Genomic DNA, 26,191 nt, shown 5'->3' on the forward strand with positions numbered 1-26,191 from the left:
CGAGTAAAGTCTAATCTGACAGGAGAGAGAGATCGGCTGCTGCTGACGAGTCGACACGCAGCTCTGCATGATCCCCTGCAGCGGCGAGCAGAGCAAAACACACTTCAGGTTAGAAAATCACACGTAGCTATTTTAATTACCTCTCAAACTACCTAAACTAGTTATAGATATGTTTAGTTTTACTGTCGGGTCACTCATTACTGGATCCGCGAGCTGCATGATACTGACGGGCTGTCAGGAGAAGGAGAGAGCGCTCCGTTTATTATTCCCGCGTTTTTGTAAATTACTGTACACTTTTGAATAATGTAGTTAATCTACTATAATTAGTTTGTTTAATGTCGAATCATATCAATTTGTTTTAAAGCTCAATAAATAACAAAGAAGACCTTTAACCGGCACTTATCTAATTTTGTCCGGAAGATTTCAACTTTAACGGACATGTTGACCGGCAAAAAAATATTCTAACGGGAACTCTGATATAGCCTGAGTAAATCAGGTGTCTGACTAACCCAACATAATCAATTACTTCTCCTAAAAAGCCATTCCAAAGAGCACAGCATTTGAATGTATCTGGGATGAGTAAGTCCTTCCATTCAGCAAGAAAAAAAGCAAGAAATACATAAACCTCCGCCTTGACTCCCTCTGCCCCTTTAATAATTTCCCCACAGTCCCTCACATTGTATGAATTGAGGTAAACTGCTGACCCCTTTGTTTCATGCTCGCCCAACCACAAATTCTTTGACGGGATGTGGCTGAAAGTAAACTGGACAAAATAGTGTATGTAAATGTTTCAAGCGGAAACACAGTAAGTAGCACAATATAATATTTAACAGAACTCAATATTTAAATGTCCCTTCGAACCAAAGAGTCACTTTCATCCAATCAGAGTGAATTATTCACAACTGTTGTCTCACCAGGGCTACAGGAGAGACACACGCAGATCTGTCCTTCGTTTGTGCATGTGTTGCACACTCACATGAAACCCCCTCATGGAGCGTGGCTGCCGTCTGGTGCAGAGGCGTCTTCTGCAGAGTCACATTACCTGTCATTCAGGAGGTTGCCATGTCTGATCAGAGGACTAATCCTGCTTTAGTGGCAAACATGAAACACGGAGCGTTATTTCCTGTTCATGGACCCAATGCGTTTTCTTGCATGTGACAGATAAAGCCAAAGAAAATATCATCTCCCCAGTCTCATGGTGCTATGTTGACTTTATCAGTGGTTTTCTTCTCTTTTGACATAGAGCAAATAAAGGGATCGCCAACCACCTCCCCCTCAGGGAGGATATGAACGGCTTGCCAGTCAGTCATTGGCAAATATAAATCCCTGCAGGGGCCGAGGGGCACCGGTGTGGCACAAGCTGCTATTTTTCACTGACTTCCTTTCCATTCACAGGGTGATGTGAAGGCCACGTGAAGCTCAGCCTTATTCTTGGTTCAGTAAACCACTTGTCTGTAATTACTCTAGTACATCATTCTATAAAAGTCATTAAAAGTAGTTCTGTAAAGACCAGAAGCTGTCCCGTTGTTCTCTCATTTTTTAGGCTACAAATTAAAGTTTGATTTTTATCTAAATGAACTTTATCAGCGGACAGCAATCAGAGAGATATTAGTCAGGCGCTGATGATGTTTTGCCATCTCAGTCCCACAGCTGCATGATTAGCAGTGTAATTCTTATGCAGTATTTTGTCGTACTTTGTTTGTGAGTGTGTGAGTGTGTGTGTAGATAGTTTCTGTCCTCATTACACCAAAACTGAGAATAAATTAGAGCAATGTGGCTCAGAGTTTTGGGAACTCAAGTTTTGCATGTATTTATCTCTCCTTTCTCAGTATCACTTTCAACAGAAAGTATAAATTCTTTGACAAATGCTGAGATGTAAATAATTGGTATGTAAAAGAAAGTACATTTCAGTAACTTTGCAGTATATTTAGATTTCTTCTTGTTTTTATAGTTGGTGGTTAATGTAAATCACTTGATTACATACTTTATATAACTGATTACAGTGTTTTTCTGTGAAAGTGTATTGAAGAAATGGCCTGCTTATATGCAGAGAAATGCATTTTCCCATTTAAGATCAGAATTTAGAATTAAAAATGCATGAGCAACTATGAAATAATTTAAATACGATATGAAAGATACATCATGCTTCAGGATAATTCTGTACTTGTCTGAGCTTTGCTTGAAGGAAAAAGGTTTGTCAAGTAACTCAGTTGATAAACATTGAATTCTCTCTATTTTGTATTTCCTGCTAACATTAACATCACTTTAAATTACTAGTCCATCTTCTTCACTAAATCAAGGAAAATTAGGCAATCTCCGCCGGGAATGTATTGGTACAATCACTCTTATCTCTGCTGCTGCTTCTTGTCTGAGTTGTCTCCTTATGCAGTAAATCAATAGGTTTTCATTTGTTCTCTTTGTTATGGGGCCTGCATGTTTGTCATTGCTGTATGGCAGCATAATCTTTTTTTTTGTGGCGAGTGGGTGTAAGGAAGAGGATGGAAATAAAGGATCAATGAATGATTTTTTTTCACAAACAATAGCTCTTTATTTCAGCACCAAGGAGCTTCTAGTTTTGAAAGAGCTTTGCTATTAATCATTGCACAAAAAGAAATGCAGGCAGGCACTCAATGATACTAATGGTTAGGAGACAATGTTGCTTTTAAGACAGGTTGTAGCAATCCTTACACCTGTGCCGTTTCCTTTACATGGAAAAGAATAAAGGACTATTCCACAAGAGGACATACAGCTATTATTATAATTTTTCTAAGAACCATCCAACAAAGCATCCTTTACCAGGCGTAGTTAACAAGTGGACTCCTCCTCTGACGGATATTAGACTCTCAGCACCGGGAGCTCAGAGAGACGAGTGTCCTTAAACTGCTTTATTGAATATGAGTGTGGACTGCTACTTGGAGAGGTCCCAGTTCACCTCCTGGGCCCTGCCGTGGTGCCCTTGAGCAAGACATCCCCCTTCCCCCCTCACTCCCATTGCTCCCCGGGCGCTGTGCAATAGCTGCCCACTGCTCCTAGTACTAGGATGGGTTAAATGCAGAGGCAAACATTTCACTGTGTGTGTTGTGTGCTCTGCATGTGTGACCATTAAAGAGGGTTTCATCCCTCCAATTCTATCTATCTAAGTATGATTTAACAATGGGCTTAGTTAAGCTAATGCATTTTTAACCTTATTTTAGGTTTGCCACTATAAACACCTAAAGAATATAACACAAACTGTCCAGTAAGTAGCATGTATGTCAGGTTTAGGAAGGATTTGTGATTGATTCTATGCTAATAGTGTTAGACGATACATTTAAAAATACTACCTGAAAACATACTGCACTCCATATTTTACTTGCAATGTGTATACTGGTAAACAATCCTGCTCCTGGCACTTGTTATTCTAATCTCCTCAGGGACTTTTTCTTTTGGCTTTTTCCCTCCACCAAACAACTGCTCAAAGGTTTCGCTGCTGCCTAACACACACAATATCTGCTTTGACCTCCAATCAGGAGTTTCTAAGTCATCGACTAGTGCTGTTCAGGTTGACTTTGGAACAAACTTCTGCCAATCAGCTCTCAAGCTTCCAAGCCCTGCTGCTTCACCTTTGCTAAGTACACCTTAGCATTTTCCTTTCACACGCTTCATCTGCTGCTTCCTGCCATCACACTGTGCACTCCTCAGAAAACACAACCCGCTGTGCTGTCTGACCACAACAACCATTCTGACTTTAAAGTATGATTTTCTCAAAGACCACCACAAATAAACATTCACATTTCCCTGGGCACATACCTGCCCCACAAAATTAACTTCTCCACTTTCATCACAAAGGTAATATATTTCATCCTGTGAGCTAACAAATTATTTTTCCTTTTACCTTCCAGTTGCTACCACTCGTATGTTAGGTATAGTAGCACTGAGTGATTATACCAAATATAACTCACAATAACAGGCAAACCTCATCTACTATATCTCTTCACTGAGATGTTATGGTTAGGGCGAGAGGGTAACACATCATAGTATGATTTGCCTCCATATACCAGGATTCCCCGCCATCCTATCTCTTCTCTCTCCTCTCTCCATACATGTAGATACCTGGAAAGTTAAGTTAATTTGATGTTCTTTACAAGGTGATTGATTCACAGCATGGGCATTCTGTATATCCACGGTACTCAGTGTGTGAAATGTAATTTAGCTGTTTGTTTTAAAGGAATACCTTTCACAGACACATTTTTCTACCCATCTTGAGTGTTTTGTTTTCACATCAATCACTTTAGGTTGGACGGCTCCCTGCTAAGGCTCAAGATGAGCCCCAAAATAATGAAAGAAAGAAAGCTTTGGTAAAAAAGTAACAGAGCAGTCGTAAAAAAAAGCTGAATTTATGGGAGTGGGTAAAAGTCACTTAATGGTCATAGTTGGTACAGTTACTGTTTTGTTTTCTGCCTTGAACAGGAACCTTACATTTCCTATAACAGATGAAGAAAAGGCCAAAAACAAATGTCATTTGTACTCAACGCATAGGTTAAATTGTTGATTTAGTGTAGTTACTCAACTTCAAGGCCCTTTAGTTAAGCAGAGACTTTTTTAGCTCACTCCTTTTTTTCATACAATTAAAGAAGACTGTAGATACTTTTATTTCTGCTTCAAGTGGCCTTCAGATCACACTGGCAGGTAATTTAGAATTGTTTTGGTTCCAGACCAAGGAGTTACTCACAGTACGGATGAAAGACCTCTCCCTTTTTAAATATGATTTAATGTCATCCATCTATATCAGGGATGGGCAAATGGCGGACCGGGGGCCGCATGAGGCCCTCACCTCCTCTTTTTGTGGCCCTCAGATACATTTAGAAAACAACGTAATAAAAATAAATGAAAAAAAATATTTTTATTTGTTTTACTTGTAGTACTGATACTACATGATTTCGTTCGGCAGCCAAATACCGCGAAATAATCTGTGACGCGTTTGTGTGTATTGTGTTTGTTTCCCGGGGAAACACTCACAAGAAACACCGGCTGTTGTTATGCCTGCTGTGTCGTTAAGTTACTCCGTTCTCCGCTTGTAATTATGCCGTTACAAGCTTCAAACATGTATTTATCGTGTGATGTTGGCAATAAAAGTTTCATATTCTGAAAGCCAAGACTTTGTTTATTTAAAATCAAACAAAACACCCGAATCCCGAAAAACTAGTTTTTTACACAAATCCACTTTTATTCTGAAATGAGCCGTTGCGTTGCCTGATTTCGATAGAGCGGGTCACATAAGAGCACAGCCCTCTGTGGATGTCAGCATGAGCAAGAGAAAGGTATCTGAGGAAAATCGTGTTTTCCAAGAAAAGTGGGAGAAAGAATATATTTTCACTGAATTCAGGGGTAAACCATAATGTTTAGTATGTTTGCAGACCGTTGCTGTAATGAAAGTAAGCAACTTGAGCGGCCACTACTACTAATTTGTGTGTGTATGTGTGTTCCAAGTGAATTTGCGGCCCCCTGGTGGCCAGTGCATAAATGATGTGGCCCCCACCACCATCCAAGTTGCCCATCCCTAATCTATATGGTGGAAACATCCGGTTGATGACCCCTGACATATTCAAAGGCTGTGTCACTGTTATTCATCTTTCACTTTGACATGGCTGGAGGATTGAGAAAATGGCATAACCCTGCGTGGGTAACATAAAGGTAGCTAATGTGACATGGCATGAAGTGATTCATATAGACTACTACTACACTTTCAAATCATCTTACGTGAAAGGAGTCAAAGGACGATTAGCGACCTTGTGTGCAGACACGCGGGCTGATCTGTAGTAAGGCAGAAAACACATCTGGGCTTATAGAGGCAGCTCACATGCTCCCAGGCACTTTATCGCCACGGCACGCTTTACTGTCAAACATGGACTAACACCAAACATGCACACAAGGGTCACTCATGGGTAAAGAGGGGGCATTGTGGGAGAAAATGAAAAGAAAATAGTTAGACCACAAGTCTAATGGCCGTGCAGAGGTTTAACTTTGATCTCCACTGATTGGAACAGGCAGCTAAGTGTTTTAGAAAACTATAGAAGGCAAATTTTAGTTTGAGGCCAAGGCCCCCCAAACCCTCCATCAAGTCCTTGTAAAACCACTGGCAGCCATGTCAGCATTATATAATGCATATGAGAGTATTCACTGTGAAAACAAAAGAGACTGCTCTTAATGGCTTTAGGGCACTCAGTGACCAAAAAGAAAGAAAACTAAAGCTACAAGGTTGTTTGCCAGTTTACGCTTTGGTGCATTGCGGTGACCGTTGATTACAGGGCTAACATGAACATTACTTTTTGCATGCAATGTGATGCACTGGAGGTTGCATATTGCAAAAATTGCACAAATTCCTCTTTCTCCCAACAAGCATTATTTTGTTCTGGATCATGTGTCGACTTCCTGTTGCCAGTTGGTACCGCTATGATTATGACCTGTAAAAGTCCTCAGGCCTGAACCCTTATCATGCATTCGGGATGTAGGGCCAATAGGAATATGCACATTGGAGTTATACCAACTTCCTGTTTCATTGAAAATTGTGCAAAATTGCCAGATTGAACTGTTGTTGCTCAGACTCTAATATATTACAGAACTTATTACTTGCAAGCCAAGCAACAACAAGAAATAAATGGAGAATGGATGGCAGTTCGAGCAAAAATCACAAGCCTATTAATACGGCTGTGGAGAATTTTTACCACAAGACTGTTGACAGCATTATGTTAAACCATGACAGGCTTATGGGTGTTAGTGCTCTCATTTCGCTGAACAAGACACAGGACTCACAATCCTGTCACAAGGCTTATAAGTCCATGAATTCTCATGTCATTTGCCTGCTCCGTGGCCTTAATTGCCCAGAAACAGTTGTGCAATAGCAGTCAACCAGTCATGCATTCAATAATGACGGCCACCGGCACCTTTGTGCTATTCTTCACTAAAACTGCCTGAACTTGACTTACTTAATGCTCCAAGTTGGCCTTAAATGGAGAAACTAGGCAATTACAACATTTGGGAAACAAGTTTAATCTAAACCCAGTTTCACGGGTTGGTGTACCTGATATAAAGCCTTAATTCAGGGTTTCTCCAACACACCCTAAACGGGACGTATAATAATAGTGAGTGTTTTCTGACACTATTAAGTTGTTACTGCATGTCAGCACCCCTACAGAATCTCAATCAGTTGTGATTTTCAAAGCAAAACCTTGTATGCCCCCGTCAAATACCTTTTCACTTCAAATCATATCAATTTAAATCTATTTTCTTAGAGAAAAACGTATATAGAATATTTGACTTCACTGTTGAAAAGGTCACTCTTTAAAGGAAAAAAAGTTAAGCTCCCTGGGGTTGGCTTATTTCCAGCCCTGCTATGCAGCCAAGTGCATTAAGCTGCGCAGATGAAGTGCCACAGCCGACCAAGCAGAAAAACAACTTATGCCTGCCTGTACTGGACGGGGTGGGGCCGCCCGGGTCAGGTTTGGACTCCCTTGGGCCTGGGGCATTCTGGGACCAAGCCACCATTAATTACCACTAATGAGTCGAGTGTGATTGACCTGATGTTGATGGACTGTGCATCCCTTTCATGGGAAAGGGAGGGATACAATGCTGTGATGGAACATGTGGGGGAATGTGGCTCTGCTGGTTAGAGGGGTGTAGCAGCAAAGATTGCATTTCGATAGTAAAGATGATTAATCTCTGAGGGAAGAGGAGTATAATCATGACGAAGAGGGAAGTGCTAGCTTCCTCATTTATCCTGCTGGGGAAGTCATTCAGAAGAAACATTTCTCCAAAGTCTTTTTTAGAACAAACTATAAGTGTTAGTTCAGTAATCTATGAAGTTCTCAGTTTGAGTAGCGCACTATTTTGCTTTTTTAAACTATCCACCTCACAAACTGAGCACATAGTTAAAGACAGAACTTGGCCGTTTCAACAATGACTCCCTTTTTGCATTTATATTCCTGGCGTGCAGTGTGTATGACTCTCACAACTCTAAGCAGGAACAGAGGAAAAGAGGGATACTATGTGTGTGTGGGATGTGTGTGTGTGTGTGTGTGTGTGTGTGTGTGTGTGTGTGTGTGTGTGGTGTGTGTGTGTGTGTGTGTGTGTGTGTGTGTGTGTGTGTGTGTGTGTGTGTGTGTGTGTGTGTGTGTGTGTGTGTGTGTGTGTGTGTGTGTGTGTGTGTGTGTGTGTGTGTGTGTGTGTGTGTGTGTGTGTGTGTGTGTGTCTGTCCATGCCTGTGTATTTGGATTTGAAGTGGCTGATCCCTGCCAGCCAGCCTCCTCCGCCCTTCATGCCTTTTCACAGCAGAGCCAGTGTGCCTGAGGGAGAGGCTGGGAAAACATGTGGGGGAGAGCCTGGAGGAGTAGGAGGGAGACCCTGCCTACCTGCAGCTGACTGAAGTCAGGGCAGGCACCCAAAATACGATACCTTAAATATTTGCTTTGGCTCAGTTTGTGTGTTCCGTTAAAGGATGTACTGTTGGCAGGGGCAGTGACATTTTTAACCTGCAATAACAATCCTGCTTTGTAAAACTCGTTTGAAAATGTGTGTATTGTTGAGTGCATCATGCATAATACTTAGCTAATTTGTGTTTGTGATGCATTAGGCAGCAGCACTGTTTCTGTCTCTTGAGTTTTTGAAGTGTGAAGGGAAGTTTTTGGAAAGATGAGCTCGCACGACTGATTTAGTGAATGATATTGCAAATTGCTCAATTACAGCTTGGCCGATGTTCCACCTAAGCATGAGAGCAATCGTTCAAGACTTAACAAAGGGGACATTGTTTTTTGTCAGACTTTCCACTTTCTCCATTAGAAGCAATACAGTCAAGGTGACCGGGGCTCCTCCCCTGAGGTTTGAAGCATTGTTCAAAATTGAATGATTACTTTTTCGATACAAGTGCTCTCACATTATCAAAGTGACAGGGATATTTGCTAACGGACGCCCTGAACAGTGAGGGTCATCCCCCGAAGGAGATGCAGGGGTAGGTGGGAGCAACAGGGAGCGGCACACAGCCCCAGGCCTCATCACTCTCTGCCAGGCATGGCCCACTTCCAGTGAGTGTCTGTGCTACAGGCAGCCACTTTAAAAAGTCAGAATGATATATTACGCTAGGTGAGTTAAACAATTACCGTGCAATTTGGAGCTCTATGCCTCATGAATTGCTGGTCTCCCATCCTGAAACATCTCAGGGAAGAGTAATGAATCAACAGGGGGAAACGATAGTCGGATTAACTGCTCAAGTTATTCTTTGATGTTTATAATAACAATATTAAGGGAGATTTTGACTGTCAAAGACTCACTTCTTTCTGTTTTTCATTATCTCATGTGTAGGTTTTTTCAAAGGCTTTAACACAGGCCTAATACCATAAAAATGCACGCTTACGCACATGCACATTATTAAATAATGTCAAACAGGTATTAAAAAAAAGTACATATCTGAATTCTCAAATAAACACAGTCACATTGTGTTTTTATGCATAGCTCTTTATTGTGCAAGGTGTTATCATGCAGATAACTGTCTCGTCTGCCCACTGTCAATACAACAAACCGCCTTCTGAAAAAGCTGGGAAGAAGAGAAAAGGCCATGCGTGACTCTATAGTGACGCACAAGACGCCAGGGGTCAGGCCTGTTTGCAGTTATCGGATTATTTCTGCCAGTTTGCAGACATGAGACTCCTGGGAGACAAAATTGAGATACATTTGGTGGCTGGCAGTCAGGTATCGATACCCAATGGATATCATGCAGAAAGTAGCTTCCACCTGTGAATGTCTAACATTGAGAGATCAGACAAGGGTCATAGGATATATGGTGGCAAACAGTTGAACTCAGATAAGAAGTGTTTGGAAAGCAGGAAGTGTTTAATGTAGGTATGTGTGAGTGGTTACGGTCCACCACAGATGCCAATGGAATGAGGCTGCGATGGACCTTAAGCATGACCAGGATATGGCTGGTGTTATTTTATGTTATTCTTATCATCAACAAAACCAGTGAAAAGACCAAAACCAACAAGGCGTTAGTCATTCTCTTGAATCCTAAGAATAAGGGCCAAAATAAATAGATTTGGCTTTACAAAAAGAGTCAGGGATTTCCTAAAAACACTGGACATTGTATTTCTTCGCAAAGTACAGAAGTAAACACTACATATATTTTCAGATTATTATATTATTATATTTTTGTGTTTGAGCATCAGTACAGTTGGATGTGCCGTTGTCCATTGTAATTATTATGATATGAATCATCGCTCTGTGCAGTGTTGTGGTTCACAGATTTTAGTACGTCAAATACTTTTGGGTCTTCTCATTGGAATTCTTGAAAATAAGAGAACATCAATCTATCCTTGTACATTGGTTCATTTATTTTATATCTTAAAAAAGTTGATTTATGTTTTGAGAATCCTCCCCTAATGAGTTCAAATGAAGTATGTAAGGAGCGTATTAAAGTAGGGTAAAGCATTTCAGCATTGACTTTTTGTTTGACGAGGGACCTAAAAAGCAGCCTTCATGGTGAAAGTCCTGTGTTTATTGGACCCATTCATCCATACTGACATACGCAGATGTAGTTGTTCTTTTTCTGCGTCACCTGAATCCTAAGAGGCAGCCCTGCACATCCTGGCTCACAATTAAAGGGATAATATACCAACATTACTTTTGCAGGACATTTCGAGCAGTGTGTTAAAAACAGCCTGGAGAAAAATAGCAAAACATTTTCAGCGTACATTGTCCACTGAACAGGCTTTGCTGTTGATAACAAATAATGGTGTCATCATTTATCATCGCTCCGGACAGGTTTTTCCCAGAAAACCTGAATCACCCCCTCTTCTTATCGTTGCACATTTCTTATTCTCTGCATGTTGCCTTTTTCACCGAGGTTATTTTTTACCTTAAATGACACTTTCGGCAGTGGCTCAGTCATTAGGGGCTTGGACTGTGAGCCGTAGGGTCGCCGGTTCAAGTCCCCGAACAGACCTAAATATGGAGTGTGGACTGCTACTTGGAGAGGTCCCAGTTCACCTCCTGGGCCCTGCCGTGGTGCCCTTGAGCAAGGCACCGGACAACCCCCTTCCCCCCCACGCTCCCATTGCTCCCCAGGCGCTATACAATAGCTGCCCACTGCTGTTAAATGCAGGGAACAAATGTCACTGTGTGTGCTGTGTGCTCTGCATGTGTGACCATTAAAGAGGGTTTTCATCCCTCCGATTATTATTATAATATTATACTTTAGTCAGTTATCAGTGCGAAAGGGAAAACATGTAGTGGTTACAGGTTTAAGCCAGTTCATTAAACATAAGCTACTGTAAAAATGTGGATAAACACCATTAATACTGCATGAGAGTTGTGGTTTGTTTCTTTTTTGATACACGCCACACACTCCCTGGGAATATCTCTCCGACATTAAGAGACACACACACAACAAACACGTATACATGCACACAGGCAATGACTGTACCCTCCTGTCCTACGCGCTAACCATCGTTTCTACTTTGCCTCATAATTTTACGCCGCTGAGTTTTTATGTCCAAGAGCGTCCTCACTTAAAAGCTCCCAGCAGCTCGATGTGATGTCACCCTTTTAAAATGACCCAGAGGAAATATCCCCTTGCAGCAAATCTCATTTTAAGACATTAGTCATATCCTTTAATTACTCCAATGCCCTGAGTGCTAAATGAGCAATTACTTCAGAACATGGTTGGATTTAGCAGGATTGCTGCGTCTGTTTGTCAGAAGTTCGGAGGCTTTTCATATTTTTCACCATAATTCGGAGCGACTCCATCCCTGATTTTACTGTAATGCGACAAACCACACAAACGCTCTTTTTTCCCCCCCTCTCCATATTAGATCATATGAGCTAATTGAGAGTTAGAAAATACCGTAGCGCTGTTTTTTAAGAATTTCCCAAAAGCTCACAGAGAGGTAAAGCAGGGTGAGCAGAGAGATTACGGCTCAGTGACTTCAGATTTTTCCCTGCTGCTGCTTATTGCCAGTATTGTCTGGAAAGCATCCTGCGGGAAGCGTTCGCCTCATGGATATTACACACAGACTTATTACCCTTGACAGAAGAAATGAGATGAAAAGAGAGAAATAATAGCAGAAGAGCTGCTTCTCCAGGCTGGAATAACACACAGCCTGCAGGAAGGCTGGTTCCCTCTGATTGGAGAAGATTGCGTAATTCTACTCGTGCCCTTGTTGTGCGTCGGCCACCCGTCACAAGTCTTCTCTTGGAGTGCGTGTGTCTGAGTGGATGGCCTATTGTGTGAGGATGACTTGTGTAGTACTCACATGTGTGTCTGTTTGTGTGTGTTTTACTCTTCTTATTCATGTCTGTCTCCTTTTTTTAGCTCTTAGTTCCTGTGTTTTCTATTTCCGAGCTGCCTGCAATGATTCACTAGCTACAGTCTCTACTAATCTGACCTTGTAACTCTTTAGTACCCCTCTATTCTTTTAGCGTTAACTGATTCATCTTCCTAATATGGTTTGTATAAGATTGTATTACTTTATGACCCGGTTATACAAATTAAAAGGACCACACTATGACAAATATTTTAACATAAGCACCTCCAATCGTCAAACACAAGAACTTGACCCTGAAGTTAAGTGACATATCCTTTTTTTTCGATAGCTAATTTAAGGTATTAGTGATGTCATGAGATGTGAATGAGGTTAGAAGAATTGATCTAGGAAATGTAAGATTATCCAGCTTTATGTGTCGTTATAGCTGTTTTTTTTCTACAGATTTTCCATTTTTATATCAATAGAGTTGAGACTAGACTTGAAAACCCTCTATTGGACCAAAAGCTTATATCAAAAAAGCTTTTAGATTGTTTTGCATGTGCTTTATTCATTGACAGTTGGCATTTTGTCTAAATAAATAACAGATTGGGCATTTAATGAAGCAATAGGGAACAGTTGACTCTTTGCAAATACAGAGCTACAATAGTTTTTTTTTAGGGATTCATTTCTTCCTGCCTGGTAAATAAAAAAACAGTGTTTACTTTGGTCTCCATAAACCCCAGAGGGAAATATCTATTTCTGCTGGCTGCCTAATGCTCCACCGTGTTTACCAGCTAGTTGAATACTGCGTCTGTTTGTTGATGGGAAGTTATGGCTGAAGTTAATATAGAAATATAGATTTGCTTTAAGAATACATTTCAAAAAGGAAATACCCTTTTATAGAATTGAACTGAACTGGAAGAGCTCTGCTCTGATCAAAACAGACGCTCGACTCTGAAAGACAGAATGGACTGAATCAGCTGTGAGTAATTTCTTTCTGTTTGCTTCTTGATCTCTCGGTGACTAATGGACACCTGCTTGAAGGAATGTCAACGATGAGCCGTGACTTCAATCAAGCAAATCTAATTTTATACAAGATGGTACGCACCATTACACAGAACAACAGCAACACGGCGGAGGGCAGCAGGGTGACAAAATGATTTACTGGATGGTGTAAACATCATGTGTCAGCAAGTGATCAGGATGTGACGGTGACTTCCCATAAGCTGTAGTTGCTCTGTTGTGAATTTGAGCCCGACCTCTGACCTCTGCCTGTTGGAGGGTGTCAATAAAGGTAAACAACGGTATGGCTATAGTTATTTAAAACAAGAATAGAAGAGGTTTTATGTGCTTACAGCGGGCTCTTACTGACAAAACACCTACTGTCTGAATGTATTTCCTTTGGCGTGTTACTCATTCGTGTGTAGGAACACATCAGGAAGCTTGGGGCTTTCTTTCAGAGCGACACACTATTCAAGCTCAGGTGCTTTTTCAGTTCTCTGTATTAGGAACAGCAAGAGGACCTTCAGCAGGCTGTATCCTAAATGTGGTTGCCCGTCAGCAACAGGAAATATTCAGTTTGGATTTAGCTGAACACATTGTTCTCTCGGCAGAGCACGTCCCACTTCAAATAGACATAAAGTGCCTGGGATTAAGACGTTTTAATTACTAATAATTATCTGTGTGTGACAGCGACATAGTTTGCTATCAACTCCCCTGTATATAAGAGTTTGTGTGTGCGCATGCGGTTGTGGTTTATGCCATCTCCTTCTTCCAGATTTCTAATTTAAACAGACATTTTCCTGTATGCATTTTCTCACTCGTGGTTGTGCAGTCCTGCTTTATATGGCTGGCACATGACTAACCTATTAAAGACTTGTGGCTACCTCAGACCATACTGTGGTCACCTGGGAGCCCATACTCTGGAGGTTAACAGTCAATCCAGGCACAACAACTGCTTCAACAAATAAATCATATTCACACCTCTATGTCTACGCCTGCACATACAGTGGGGATTATTCAGAATGAATAGTGCAGTGATTTAGAGAAGGAGAGGCATTCTAACACATCTAAACACACGTCACTACTCCATAACCCGCTTTCCATCTCACTATGATCACTTGCTCGGTATACATATGGTGGCCATCTGGCCTGGCAGAACAGAGTCGGAGCCCAGAGTGGGGCAGCACTACTGTGATCCATGTACAGTAACAACACAGTTAACCCTTTGGAGACATTATGGTGCACTAAAACAGTCTTATCTGGTGATCTCTTGAACTGTGTTTTTCCAATACTACAAGTCAAGTCAACAATTGACTCTCGGCCATCAAAGTTGTGCTTGACTGTCCTTGTTTGTAGAGTACATTTAGGATTTGCCAGATCAAAGCTAGAATCTGCTGTCTTGGTATCTTATCTGTCTGCGAAACTCAATGCCAGAGTTCCTGCAGAGCTGCAACGTGTTTGGGGAAGTGCACTTCTCCCTCCAAAATAGATTTAAGTGCAGGGTAGGAGCTACATCGAGGTCAGAGTTACTGTCCAACTGCTCTAGTCAACCCTGAGACCAGTGTGGATATTTGGGTTAAATGGAAACAAAACATTTAAATGGGCATTTTCACTGTAGAATTACATGTAAAAAATGTTTTTCAAAACTCATAGTGTGATTTCAGTTGTAGAACGTGTTGTACTCCTGGCACAACCTCCAGGTTAAAGAGGCCCTATTTTGCATTTTGGGGTTTTCCCTTTCCTTTAGCGTGTTATATACGTTTTTGTGCATGTAAATGGTCTGCAAAGGCTAAAGTTCCCTCCAGTGGGAGTTTCTCTCCCACATAGTCAAAAATGTGATCAGTCCCTGCCAGAAATCAGATAACAGCAATAGTTCCACATTTTGGGAAACATTCTAGTCTTCCCTACAGTAATAAAGTGTAGAGGTTGGATTGTGGATGTGGCTTTTTTCTGACAGTGTTTGTGGGATCTTTTGGACCGTGCAGTGGATCTGTTCAGCGCGGCTGCCTATCACAGAGTAGGACTAAGGTGCCTTCAGTGACATCTTAATGGGAGCCCTTGTACTCATTACTTCTTCTCCAGTGACAGTGCTGTGCCTGGAGCATTATTCTGCTCCTTCTCCACCGCGACACTGAATAGCTGCCATATGGCAAACGTGACTGGTCCACTTAAAGAGTGGCAGGTGCCTTATATAATCACTTGCTACTTTGAAACATAAGCTGCTGTGTCATGATTATGATGATTGCAAGTAAGCATCTTGGTATACTGCGGTTTGAAACCTGAGACCATTACATTTCCAGGGAGATTTGTGTTGCAGACAATCACAAGGGAGATAGTGACAATCATCATGCAAACCGGGAGAGAGAGGCCACAGTCGGTGGCATGTAAGAGCACCTGAGAGCAGACAGTGCCTTGCATTACGACGAGAGGGCCGGTGAGTCACCTTGCCTCAGTCCACCCTGAGAGCATTCAGCACTTCACTGTCAGCTGCTCCTGTAATTCCCCCCGAAACTAAGGTTAAAGAGCTGGGTGGTTGAAGCTCAAGTGTACCAGCAAGGTGCTTTTATTCATGATTCTTCAGAGAAAGTATTTGGTCCAAAATGTTCTCATGCTGCCCTACATCACATGCTGGCAGCCGTGTGTGATTTCTCTTGTGGCTGGAACAGAAAATCAAGGAAAACCCTTGAAGAGCGCAGACCTCCGACCAGGCCAACTGCTTTATGCAATGTTGACGAAAATGACAAAATAATTTGTGTTTCCCCCAATGATTTGGATCGACTGTAAATGTTAGGTAGTTTTCCCTTGGCCTATGCTACACCCTTCTACCAATTTCAGGAAATTCTGTGGAGTAGGATTTTTATCATGATCCTCTGTACAACCAACAAGCTTAACAGAAAACCTAACCCCTAGGTGGATAAATGAATAACAACCACAGGGCCAGAGTTCGAGTAAAATACACTTTTCTCCTGAAAATGATAGTGTCGGCACTGCAATATTCAGCCAAATCTCACCTGTGGGCTTTAGCTGCACATCAAAAGAGGCAGGTCACGAATCCTGTGGTGACACTTTGAGCAGGCTATTTACTTTGGTATATAATTGTTTGGGAGGAAAGTGGGAGTGAGGAAGGTGCCAGAATAGCCCCCCTGCTGCTCTAAATGGTTTAAGATGGATTTCCTGGAGTTTGCACAACTGCTAGTCTAAGAGGGCCCATTTTGAGAAATGAAAGCAATAAAGGAGGTATTTCAGAGTGATCCCTGCAGACACGTTCCTGCAGAAACAGAGAGAGAGGTCATTTACTTCCTAATTGACCTTGTTGGCTGGTCTGGGGCTTTTGCTGAAAATGGTAGCTGTTTAGGACACCTGACACTGGAGCAGCAGATGGGGACGCCTCCTGCTCTTTGTTCCAGAGTCCTGCAGGTTGTCAGTTCCTCTCTGAACAAAGATGTAGATGAGATGGTGCCACATGGCTGCTGCTGGTTTGTAAACAGCCCCTCGTCCAGATGCTTTTGCCGCACAGTTTTTATTACTTGTGTATGACTGGGGAATGGCAATCTTAAAAGTGGAGTATAATCAGAGCCATTCCTTTTATAATCAGTACATTTTAAGGAATGTGGATTTAGTTACTAACTAACCACACTTTTTCTGTAAGGGAGGGTAGGTTCGAAAATGATTTGAGTATGGTGGGAGTGGGGGGGGCTAAACAAAGATGTTTCTATTTTGGCATTATAAATACTCATGCAGGAACAATCTGTTTACAGGTTTTGAGGAGTGGCATTCAATTTAATGTAATCAAATTTGAACTGCATGATTAAGAAAAGTGATGCATACATTTTTGCAGTACTCTTTAATATGCTAATATAATTATTATTATTTTACATAACTAGATAAACATTTTTGTATTATTTATGTTCTGATTTATGTCAAACGTATCTCAGTTGTATTTAAACCAAGAGCTATTACTGTCACTTGATAAAGCAAATGTATCTAACTTTAATTTCCAACACTCTCTTGCATGCTTTACTGTAACTGCTGTCATTGGGAAAAAGTGAAATGAATGGCCCTTAAAAGAAGTAGGATGAATGAAGAATGTCACCTTTGTCACAAGCAGCATGTGCATTAAATTAGGAGCATGTTGTGAAAAAGGAGCCATTAAAACCAAAGCTACTTTTTCCACAGTGATTAAAGGGCTAAGTACAGAGTCGCTGCTTTCTGCCAAAGCAGAGTTGACACCCTGCAAACGATAAGAAGGGTGCAGCACGAAGCTGCGGAGGAATGAGAAACTGTCAACAAAGTGAAATGGAGAGCAGTCTGCCTCGTCACCCTCAGAGCGAAAAAGACTTCTGAAAACACGGATTTGACACATTATTACCTTTGGGAAAGTCTGTGACAGGTGCAACTAGGAGGCATGATTACTATATTGTTTGGCCTCTTTTTTGTCTCACTCTTCACACAAATACACAACAATAAGAAAAATATATAAAGGGTGTGATGAGATATCAACATTAAAGAGGGTAAGCTGTGTTTGTATTCGCAACTCCTCCTGTAAAGAATATTCACAAGTGAGTTAAGAATCGTCTCTTTTCAGACTGCAGTCTTGAGCTTTATTATGACATTAATGTGATGTAACTCTCTCTCCGCTCCAGGTGTGCTCAGCCTACCTGAGGGTCTGACTCTTCACAGGGACCAGCAGCTGCAGCAGCGAGCGGGGAAGAGCGGAGATGGAAACGCCTACAGTCACTCTGAGCTGCGCTCCATCGAACAGTGTTTACTGGCTACAAGAGTGGGCAGCATCTCTGAACTCAGTGAGTTGTCTATGTGTGTATTTGTGTGTCAGTGTGTGACTAGAAGTCTGGATGGAGAAGTGAAGGACCATCGTTGACCTATCTCTCAATAAGCAAGGTAGTCTATGTGCCCACGAGCAATGCAAAAGAGACCCACCTTACAGAGACTTGTTTTAAAATTAGATTCAAAATAATAGGTGTTGCTACAGTAGTCACACTAATGATGGCTTTGTAGATGGCTTAACATAATGACCAAACCATATCATTACAAACTCTCAGGCCCCGGCTCCACGAGAACAAATACGGCAAAACACATCGGAGTAACGCAAATGCAACCGCAAAAAACCTTCCGGCCCCACGCAATATACACCGGATTGTGTCAAGCTCCACGAGACGGCTCCGTTTACATCCAAACGCTGGAAAAGCTGCAGTACATATGCCGAACCTGTTCATGGCGCTGTAACTTCCTCCACAAAAGCAGCAACTTCCTCCACAAAAGCAGCGAAGAAGAATGGTTGTCATGGCTGCACTTCTGTTTTTTCTCCGCGGTGGGGGCGGAGGGAACCGCGCAAAGTTTTTCGCCGGTCAATGTGTGTTAAAGTTTAAATCTTCATGCTTCCTCATGCAGCAGCTGATCCAGTAAGTAAACCCGACAGTAAAAATAAACATATTTATAACTAGTTTAGGTAGTTTGAGAGGTAATTAAAATAGCTAAGGGTGGTGATCTGATTTGAAGTGTGTGTTTTGCTCCCGCTGCTTCACAGCCGGAGGAGCTGCGTGTCTCCGTCCTGTCAGATTAGACTTCACTCGCGTTTATGTTCATATCGAGATAAAGATAAATAATCTGAATCTGAATCTGGTGGGGAGAGGCGGGGAGAGGCGGGGCTATGAAAACGAATGACCGTATAGGCGACTCCATGGCCCCGTTGGACCCCCCAGAGCGCTCCGTTCCCAGATCTATCCACCTTTGGACCCGTTGTCGTTTGCGGGGTCTGTTTCTACGTTTCCCTTACGGCGTCGTCGAGCTTAGAGGGCTATACGCATGAGAAATATGCGGATTCAACCCGTATTTGTCCTCGTGGAGCCGGGGCCTCAGTCACAGGATTTCCCACAGACTTACATGGGGAAAGAGACCTCTGTAAATCAAGTTGAGATAAACCAAATAACCAGTATAAAGAAACAAAATTATTTTTTATTTTAATCAGTAGGTCATGAAACTTGTAAGATTCCTCTATATCGGAGGAGAGAGTAATTTTCCTTCATTTTTGTGTGCCGCGGCAAACTTTATTGACTTCATGCGACTTAAAGCTACTTTCATAGGATGGAGCAGTGCCCCACCAACGCTGCACCCATTTCTCTTCATACATCTATGGCAAAGCTGAATAAATGCAGCTAATTGCAAATCAGCCATGATTAGTTTATTTTTTGTATGTCATGTTACGTTGCATTATGTCTTCCTCCTGTCACAAGTCAGATTGTCGTCACTGAAAAAGGCAAATGAATCGCTCTAAATGTAGGTTAGGTCACGGTCAGGTGATTTTAATATACAAGTGCTGTGCTTCCAACTTTGACGCAACACTATTTAAGACTATACTATGTATGCCCCGTACACAAACAAAGGTCCATAAAAAAATGATTTCCCACTTTTGGCATGGAGGAACTTGACTAGCCTCGTCCGACACCTTTGGGATGCATTTTAGCACTGACTGCTAGCCAGGCCTTATCAGCCAACACCAGTACCCAAACTCACTAATAGGCTTTTTCACAGCCGTCACTTGTCACAGTAAGAAAAGCACAGGTGTTGCTAATAACATTAACAATGGCCCTGTTCTATTCAACTGTCCCAGTAAGTCATGACAGTGTGACAGGGAGTCAGCGTTCACAATAGCAGGACTCTGAAACTGAAACGGCAAACTGGAACTCAGTTAACATTAATTATTCAGAACTGTGCTTATCATACTGTGACGGGTCAAAATGTATTTCAGAGAAAAGGTCTGTACTGTATGTTCGCTTCTGGCTGAATGGGAACAAAAAACCCACAGCCAGGGTCCGCAAGCCTGTGGAAGCCTTTCCCAGAAGAGTGGAGGCTGTAATAGAAGCTTATTATTGCCCATGGTGTTGAATTGATATTTTCAGAGGTGGTATAGGGACCATGTTGTTTTGTTTATCTAGCATGTGTGAAAAGAGCATGTCAGGTAAGAACCATACCATTCAACCAAGTTGGTATTTAACTGACATTTCTTAACAGTTACTTAATGGATGAAGACAATATTTCGTAGAGATATTGTTTGTTTCCATAGGATGAATCCTAGAGAGTTGTCATGTTGGCTATTTGAAAGGTAGCAATGACATTTAGAACGCATATGTCCCCCTGTGGGTGAAAATAATAACTTTGTTGACTCCACTTCCTTCAGCCCCATCTGACCTACATTTTAATTTGTTAAATATTTAGATTTATAACCAAAATACTTGCAAACCCAGGACATGTTTTGCTTATACAGGGTTCCAGAATAATTCACCACGCAGATCAGGATAGCGGAACCAATAAAACTCAATTTTTGGGTTTTTTTCTTTGTTCCATTCTAGTGTCACATGTTTTCAACATTGGAGGTCGAAAATCAAACCATTCCACTGGATTATAAGTCATATTTTACTTTACAATAATTGGTGTCGTTTTTTCCACGTAGATTTCATTTTTAGTTAAGTTTAAATGTTTTTTAAATAAGAAGTCTTAGATCTAACTTTAAGCTGTAGAGAGCCTATTATTGTGTGAAGTAACCTCTGTTAGCATGGGGACATGCTTAGGTAAAACTAGCATTTAGCGTTTTGTGCATATTTAAACGAATGTAAATCAGTTTGAATAACCCAGAGCTATTTATTAAACATACTGTATGAGTTTGACAAGCCCTCCAAAAATTAATTGAATGTCTGTCCTACTCATTATTCAAAGAAGAATGGGCTTCTGCATGCTTTCTGAATACAAAGTCATTTACATATTAGTTTTATATGATAATACTAATAGGTTTTGAGATACTGATTATGTTTTTCCCTCTTGTCCTCCCTTCCCAAAAAGTTCAAAGCAAGGTTAAGCACACGTTCCTCATTAAATATTGTTTTCTGTTGTGGGGGAGACTTTCTGACAAACTCTCAAGGCCTCGATGTATCCGCAGTGACAAGCTGCAAACCACTGAGGACACATCTTCCCTCTTTCGATATAATCATAGAATCGCGACTCTCATTGGAAGTGTTGAACAGTCTTGTTTCTTGTTTGCGTGCAACTCTGCGGCTCATTCCAGAAAACAAATCTGAGAGCTGTCCTCTGACAAAAGAATAACACATTTAGTCACATAAGCACAAATTATCCCCCGATGTGCATGACAATATTTTTTTACAAAATAAATAAATCCACAAGCATAACAATGGTGTACGGGTCGTAGAGTCTGTTTCTGTCGTCATGGCATCGGGATGTCAAGACAAGGCTGGAAAAACATTCCCTGTATATCTAGTGTAAACATTTATCCTCTGAATAAACAGAGAGACAATTCTCCTTACTGTATGTTTTCTCAGGGACAAGGCAGGACGAAGGGGGGGGGGGAGGCGCTCTGAGGCAAATCGCCTGTCCTCTGTCCATGTTGTATTGATGAGGTCAAGCAAGCACTCATTCTGTTATGTTGACACTGCAAACACACTGTGAGACTACAGAGCCGCCGATGGATAATAGCCGAGCTTAGTCCGGTGCTAATGTCACAGCTCTGGAGAGGAATTCTGTAAATAACTATAGGATTTGCAAACAGACACACAGCTCAAGCCGGTGATGAAAATGAATAATTGAGAAAAGCTGAAGAGCCTTATCGCCCTGACATATTGTGTATCTGAAAGAGACTTGAGATGGGGGAAAGAAAGGTATTACATTTGGGATGGTTAGAAAGAAATGCAGAATTTGGATATGATTTTCAAAAATATATTTAATGTGATACAAGAACGGTATCATTTGCATCCGATGCAAGGGACAGTCTATGCGCTGGCATTTAGAATCAATTTAAGAGGTTTGCTTCTGATTTACCTCTTTGTATTTATTTTTGTTCTCTTCTGCCAAAATGCCAAATTAGCATATTTGAAATGACAGTCCTGCAAATGCTGCAATTATTAGGACACTTGGTGTGTCATCGTCACTCAGCCTGCAGGACAAAATCCTGAGACAAATATGTTCCTCACAGCATTGTTTTTGTAACCCAATACCTATTGAATCCCCCCCGATCTATTTTTAGGGGCGGTGGTTGGCGGATCATACAAAATTCATACAGGCTTTCTCCATATATATATATATATATGTAAATCTATACTGCTCACAAAGTGATACAAGGTCAAACGGGAGTGACCTCTCTGTGCAGTTGAAATGTCCATTGGCTTAAACCCCACAACCAACAGCAGCATAATGCTCTTAAGCTTCTTACTGTTGACATTAGGAAATATTCCTTTTCTTGCCAAACGTGAGATGAGTCTATCAATATCAATCTCATGTCTGTAAGATAAATAGCCCAGCTGTGTTCAAAGGTAACAACATATATTGCTTCATATTTGAACATGAGAGTGGCATCACTCTCTTTCACTTATTTACTTCTTGGCAAGAAAGGAAAAAAATGCGCCTTTCCTAAAATGTCAAATTACTAATGACCAAAAACACTTCCTTTTTTTAAACAATGTGGAAGTCAGATTGAATCATTCATATATGACTAAAACATGACTAAAACATGGAAAACATATAATGTTAATTGGGCTTCCTGAACAACGAACTGGGAATGTTTAGATGTTGCAACACATATTGTGTCTAATCCCCAATTTTGCATTTCCATTTTCATTGCAAAAACGTACACAAAGTGAAATAGAGTAAATGTATTTAGTTGTTGTCTGTGAAACTTGTAATATTATTACATTAATGAACAATTGTTGCTTTAGTTTAGAATTGACTTTGTCACGTTCATTATGGCCATTAAACTTGTTCGCAAATTCATTACCGTATTAAAAATGCATGTTTAGTCATTCCACAAAGGGTACTCTCTCATACTGTACAATCTAAGTTATTAATGCTGATTAAGAAAACACTTCTGAATATCATTATTATTGTGCGCAGAGCAGAACAAATGTTACCACAGCAAAGAAATACATTTCGAGGTGGAAAGAAATCTTGTCTTTTCTCTTTGCCTCATCTGATTTTCAAGAACATGCAATTCACCTAAACTAAAGGGTTTTACATGATAAAATCAATATTCAATCAAAAAGGGAAATACACAGGGCAAATAACTATACTTTTTCAATGTCTACAATGAAGTATAAAGTGCACCCACGTGTACACCACATCTCCCATCCTCGCTCCTCTGAGAACATACCATTCTTGCTCTAATAAAGAGACCCCTGACAGCTAAAGGATCGTCAGTGATGTTACTTTGAATGCCGTCCTTGTGCAAACTAAACCGTCCTGATTACTGCGGGGACGCTGTGTGCTTGTTCCTATCACAGATTGTAATGTTAGTCTCTACAGTCGTTAAAATGTAAAGTCCTTCTGAAAGTTAAAGCAGCATGGGTAATGAGGATAGACCCTCTTAGGGAGAGTTCCACTCAAGCTATATATTCCCTTAACAATGTTTGATATTCAAAGAGAGCACGAGTTCTGTCGTTTTTGTCAAGCTGCTCCCTTTCTTCTACCTTTTCTTTCTCTCTTTCGTTGTGAGTCTTGGCTTTTTAACAAATTCTGATGGAGCATCTCCGTAAAGATAGTGTTGGTGCCCTCCTTGTTATCGTATATGCGAGGTAATTAGGGTCTAAAATCTCGGGCTGCTTTGGAAATTGACAAAACTAATAGTGGGAAGAATGGCTTAGCATCTTGTCGAGTCAGGATGGCCACAGGCGACCATTAAATGCAATCATGGCCGCATAGCAGCAAATAAATTAAACACAGAAACTGTGATGATGGCAGCAGCTGCACAGTGCAGCCAAGAGCCATTCATCAATACACAAAGGAAAGCTGGTTACTGAATATTTATTTCCCTACATCATAAAGGCTTGAATATAATTGCTCCATCAGAATTGAGAACTTTCCCCGCCTTTGATGCGGGTGTTCAATCAGTGCTAATGTCAATAGAAACAATCAATTCCTCAGTGTACATTGACCAAGACAGCTGAGTTTGCATCTGCGTATACTTACTGCATCAGTTACACCAGAGAGCTACGAGTATTGATGCAAGGAGGACATATATTTCAGAGCCAGAGGGTACCAATGCTCTAGAAGATGGTGATGTATTGCTATGTCTCAAAAAAAAAGAAAAAAGGGCATTCATGACAAGATATGAGTTTTAAGGACTAGGAGGCCTTTTGGCTGACTCGTGAACAAATATTTGGCCAAAGAAACGCGCTGGAAAGAGGCTGAGGCGGTAAGCAGGAGAGCTCCGATCTCTTGGTCAATATTGCAGGCACTTTATTGCTTCTATTCACATTTACCTTTAACACTGAATGAACATCCACTGAAAAGGAAGCAGATTTTCCCTTTAAAATCTACATTTCCTAAGAGCATACTTATTTTCTGGCAGTTATGCATTAAACAGCCTTCACAGTCTCTGGCGTAATGAGCGGGTTGGTTGTTATGTGGGTGCTGCATTGCCGGTTACTGACCTTAAAAGGTGCCAACTCTAATAAAATGCCTTGTAAATCAAAGCAGTGCCATTATGCACTGGAGACTGGCATATTTGTGTTATTTTGCTTTTCTGAGGAGATTCTAAAGCTTTGAAAACACAGAGAGCATTGCCCCGCTGCTTAAAGGTGATCAGTGAGATACCTGAGGAGCGGATATGCTGTGTGTCCTCCACCTCTCCTCTTCTTGTTAGCATCAACAATTAATCACCCAGGATGAGGTATTGATTAAAGGCTTGAATCTTATAGCGAAAAAGGCTATTGGCGTGTTAGCTTATTAAACTGCTGTTCTTCTTTCAATCCTCTCTCTTGGCCAAAACAAAGAATCTTCAAGCCGTCACTGAAAACAATGAATCCATCTTTTGGAGCAGATATTTCTGTGTACACCTGCTAAAAGAGCAGCCGTAATCTCACTTTAAGCTGCTGCTACTTCGCTACTGTTGCACTCTCTCTGTGTTAGGAATCATCTTCTTTTCACAGTCTCTGCCAGCCTCCTCTGAGAATGTAGGAAATGTCACATGGCAGCATAAATAAGACATGAGAACCGGCTGTTGCTGACCACCTCAGCTTCCCTTACCAAGCTTAAGAGGGCACTGTTATTGCGTCAGTAGATGTTGTCCAGCACAGCCCCCCTGTTTCCCAAAGGAAGGCCGTGAGATTCACTGTTTTATGCCATGAATGCTCTTCCCTCATTCAGGCATCCTTTTGACACTCTCCTCTCACATTGTCAAGGCTAAATGGAATCTTGGCAAGCGTCAAATAGCTCCATTTTCATGCTAAACAAACCCTTTTGTCCATGTAAATGACAGTTTGCTCCGTCTGTGTATTGTGTAGGCGCACATACAGTATAGCTCATTTAGACCGGAGAACCAAGTGCCGCCTTGCTCCATTACTTTTCCCATTGAATGCTATCAAATTGACCCGAACAATATGGTACAGAGTGGGTTTCTCTAAGATTGAACCTGCTTCAGAATTTCATTACATTTTCTCATAGTGCAGTGGTTCTAGACAGGAAGGAGAGGCGACATACATCTGACAGCAGTCAGTGAAATGGGATTTGAGTCCTTGCTCTAATAATACAGTGGTCACACTGTACCGCTCAATAAATAAGGTGCCACGGTCATAATATTGTCCTCAGAGTGAAGATGTTGGTTTCCTCGACTATCTGTCTGTCTGGGAGAGCAACTTCAAATTCATCTCTCGTTTTTTTTTGTGAAATTAGTTTTCTGCACTTAAAAGGCAGTCTGTTTTGTCCCTTGACAATAAAAAAGGGGTTGAACATGCATTTCCAAGAACTGTTTACTTTCTTTTAAAACTTGCCTAGAGAATATTCAAATGTTTATTAGCAGAGTCCTCTCAAGCTTTGATTTTTCTAGCCCAACTGGATGACCTTAAAGTACTGACAAATTATGCAGGGGAAATAGCTTGGAGTAGCTAATGTTTATCCATAAATAT

At 41.2% G+C, this 26,191-nt stretch overlaps 1 protein-coding gene across 2 annotated transcripts in view; it reads left to right on the plus strand.

Annotated features, from left to right (window-relative positions):
• Positions 1 to 26,191, plus strand: part of btbd11b (BTB (POZ) domain containing 11b) — an 82,094-nt gene that overhangs the window by 37,136 nt on the left and 18,767 nt on the right. For both annotated transcript variants that reach the window (XM_034141705.1, XM_034141706.1), the window contains exon 2: positions 17,915 to 18,073. In XM_034141705.1, coding sequence (XP_033997596.1) covers positions 17,915 to 18,073 — 159 coding nt within the window. The remainder of the gene's footprint in view (positions 1 to 17,914; positions 18,074 to 26,191) is intronic.

Source organism: Trematomus bernacchii, unplaced genomic scaffold (assembly GCF_902827165.1).
Source record: "Trematomus bernacchii unplaced genomic scaffold, fTreBer1.1, whole genome shotgun sequence".
NCBI lineage: Eukaryota > Metazoa > Chordata > Actinopteri > Perciformes > Nototheniidae > Trematomus > Trematomus bernacchii.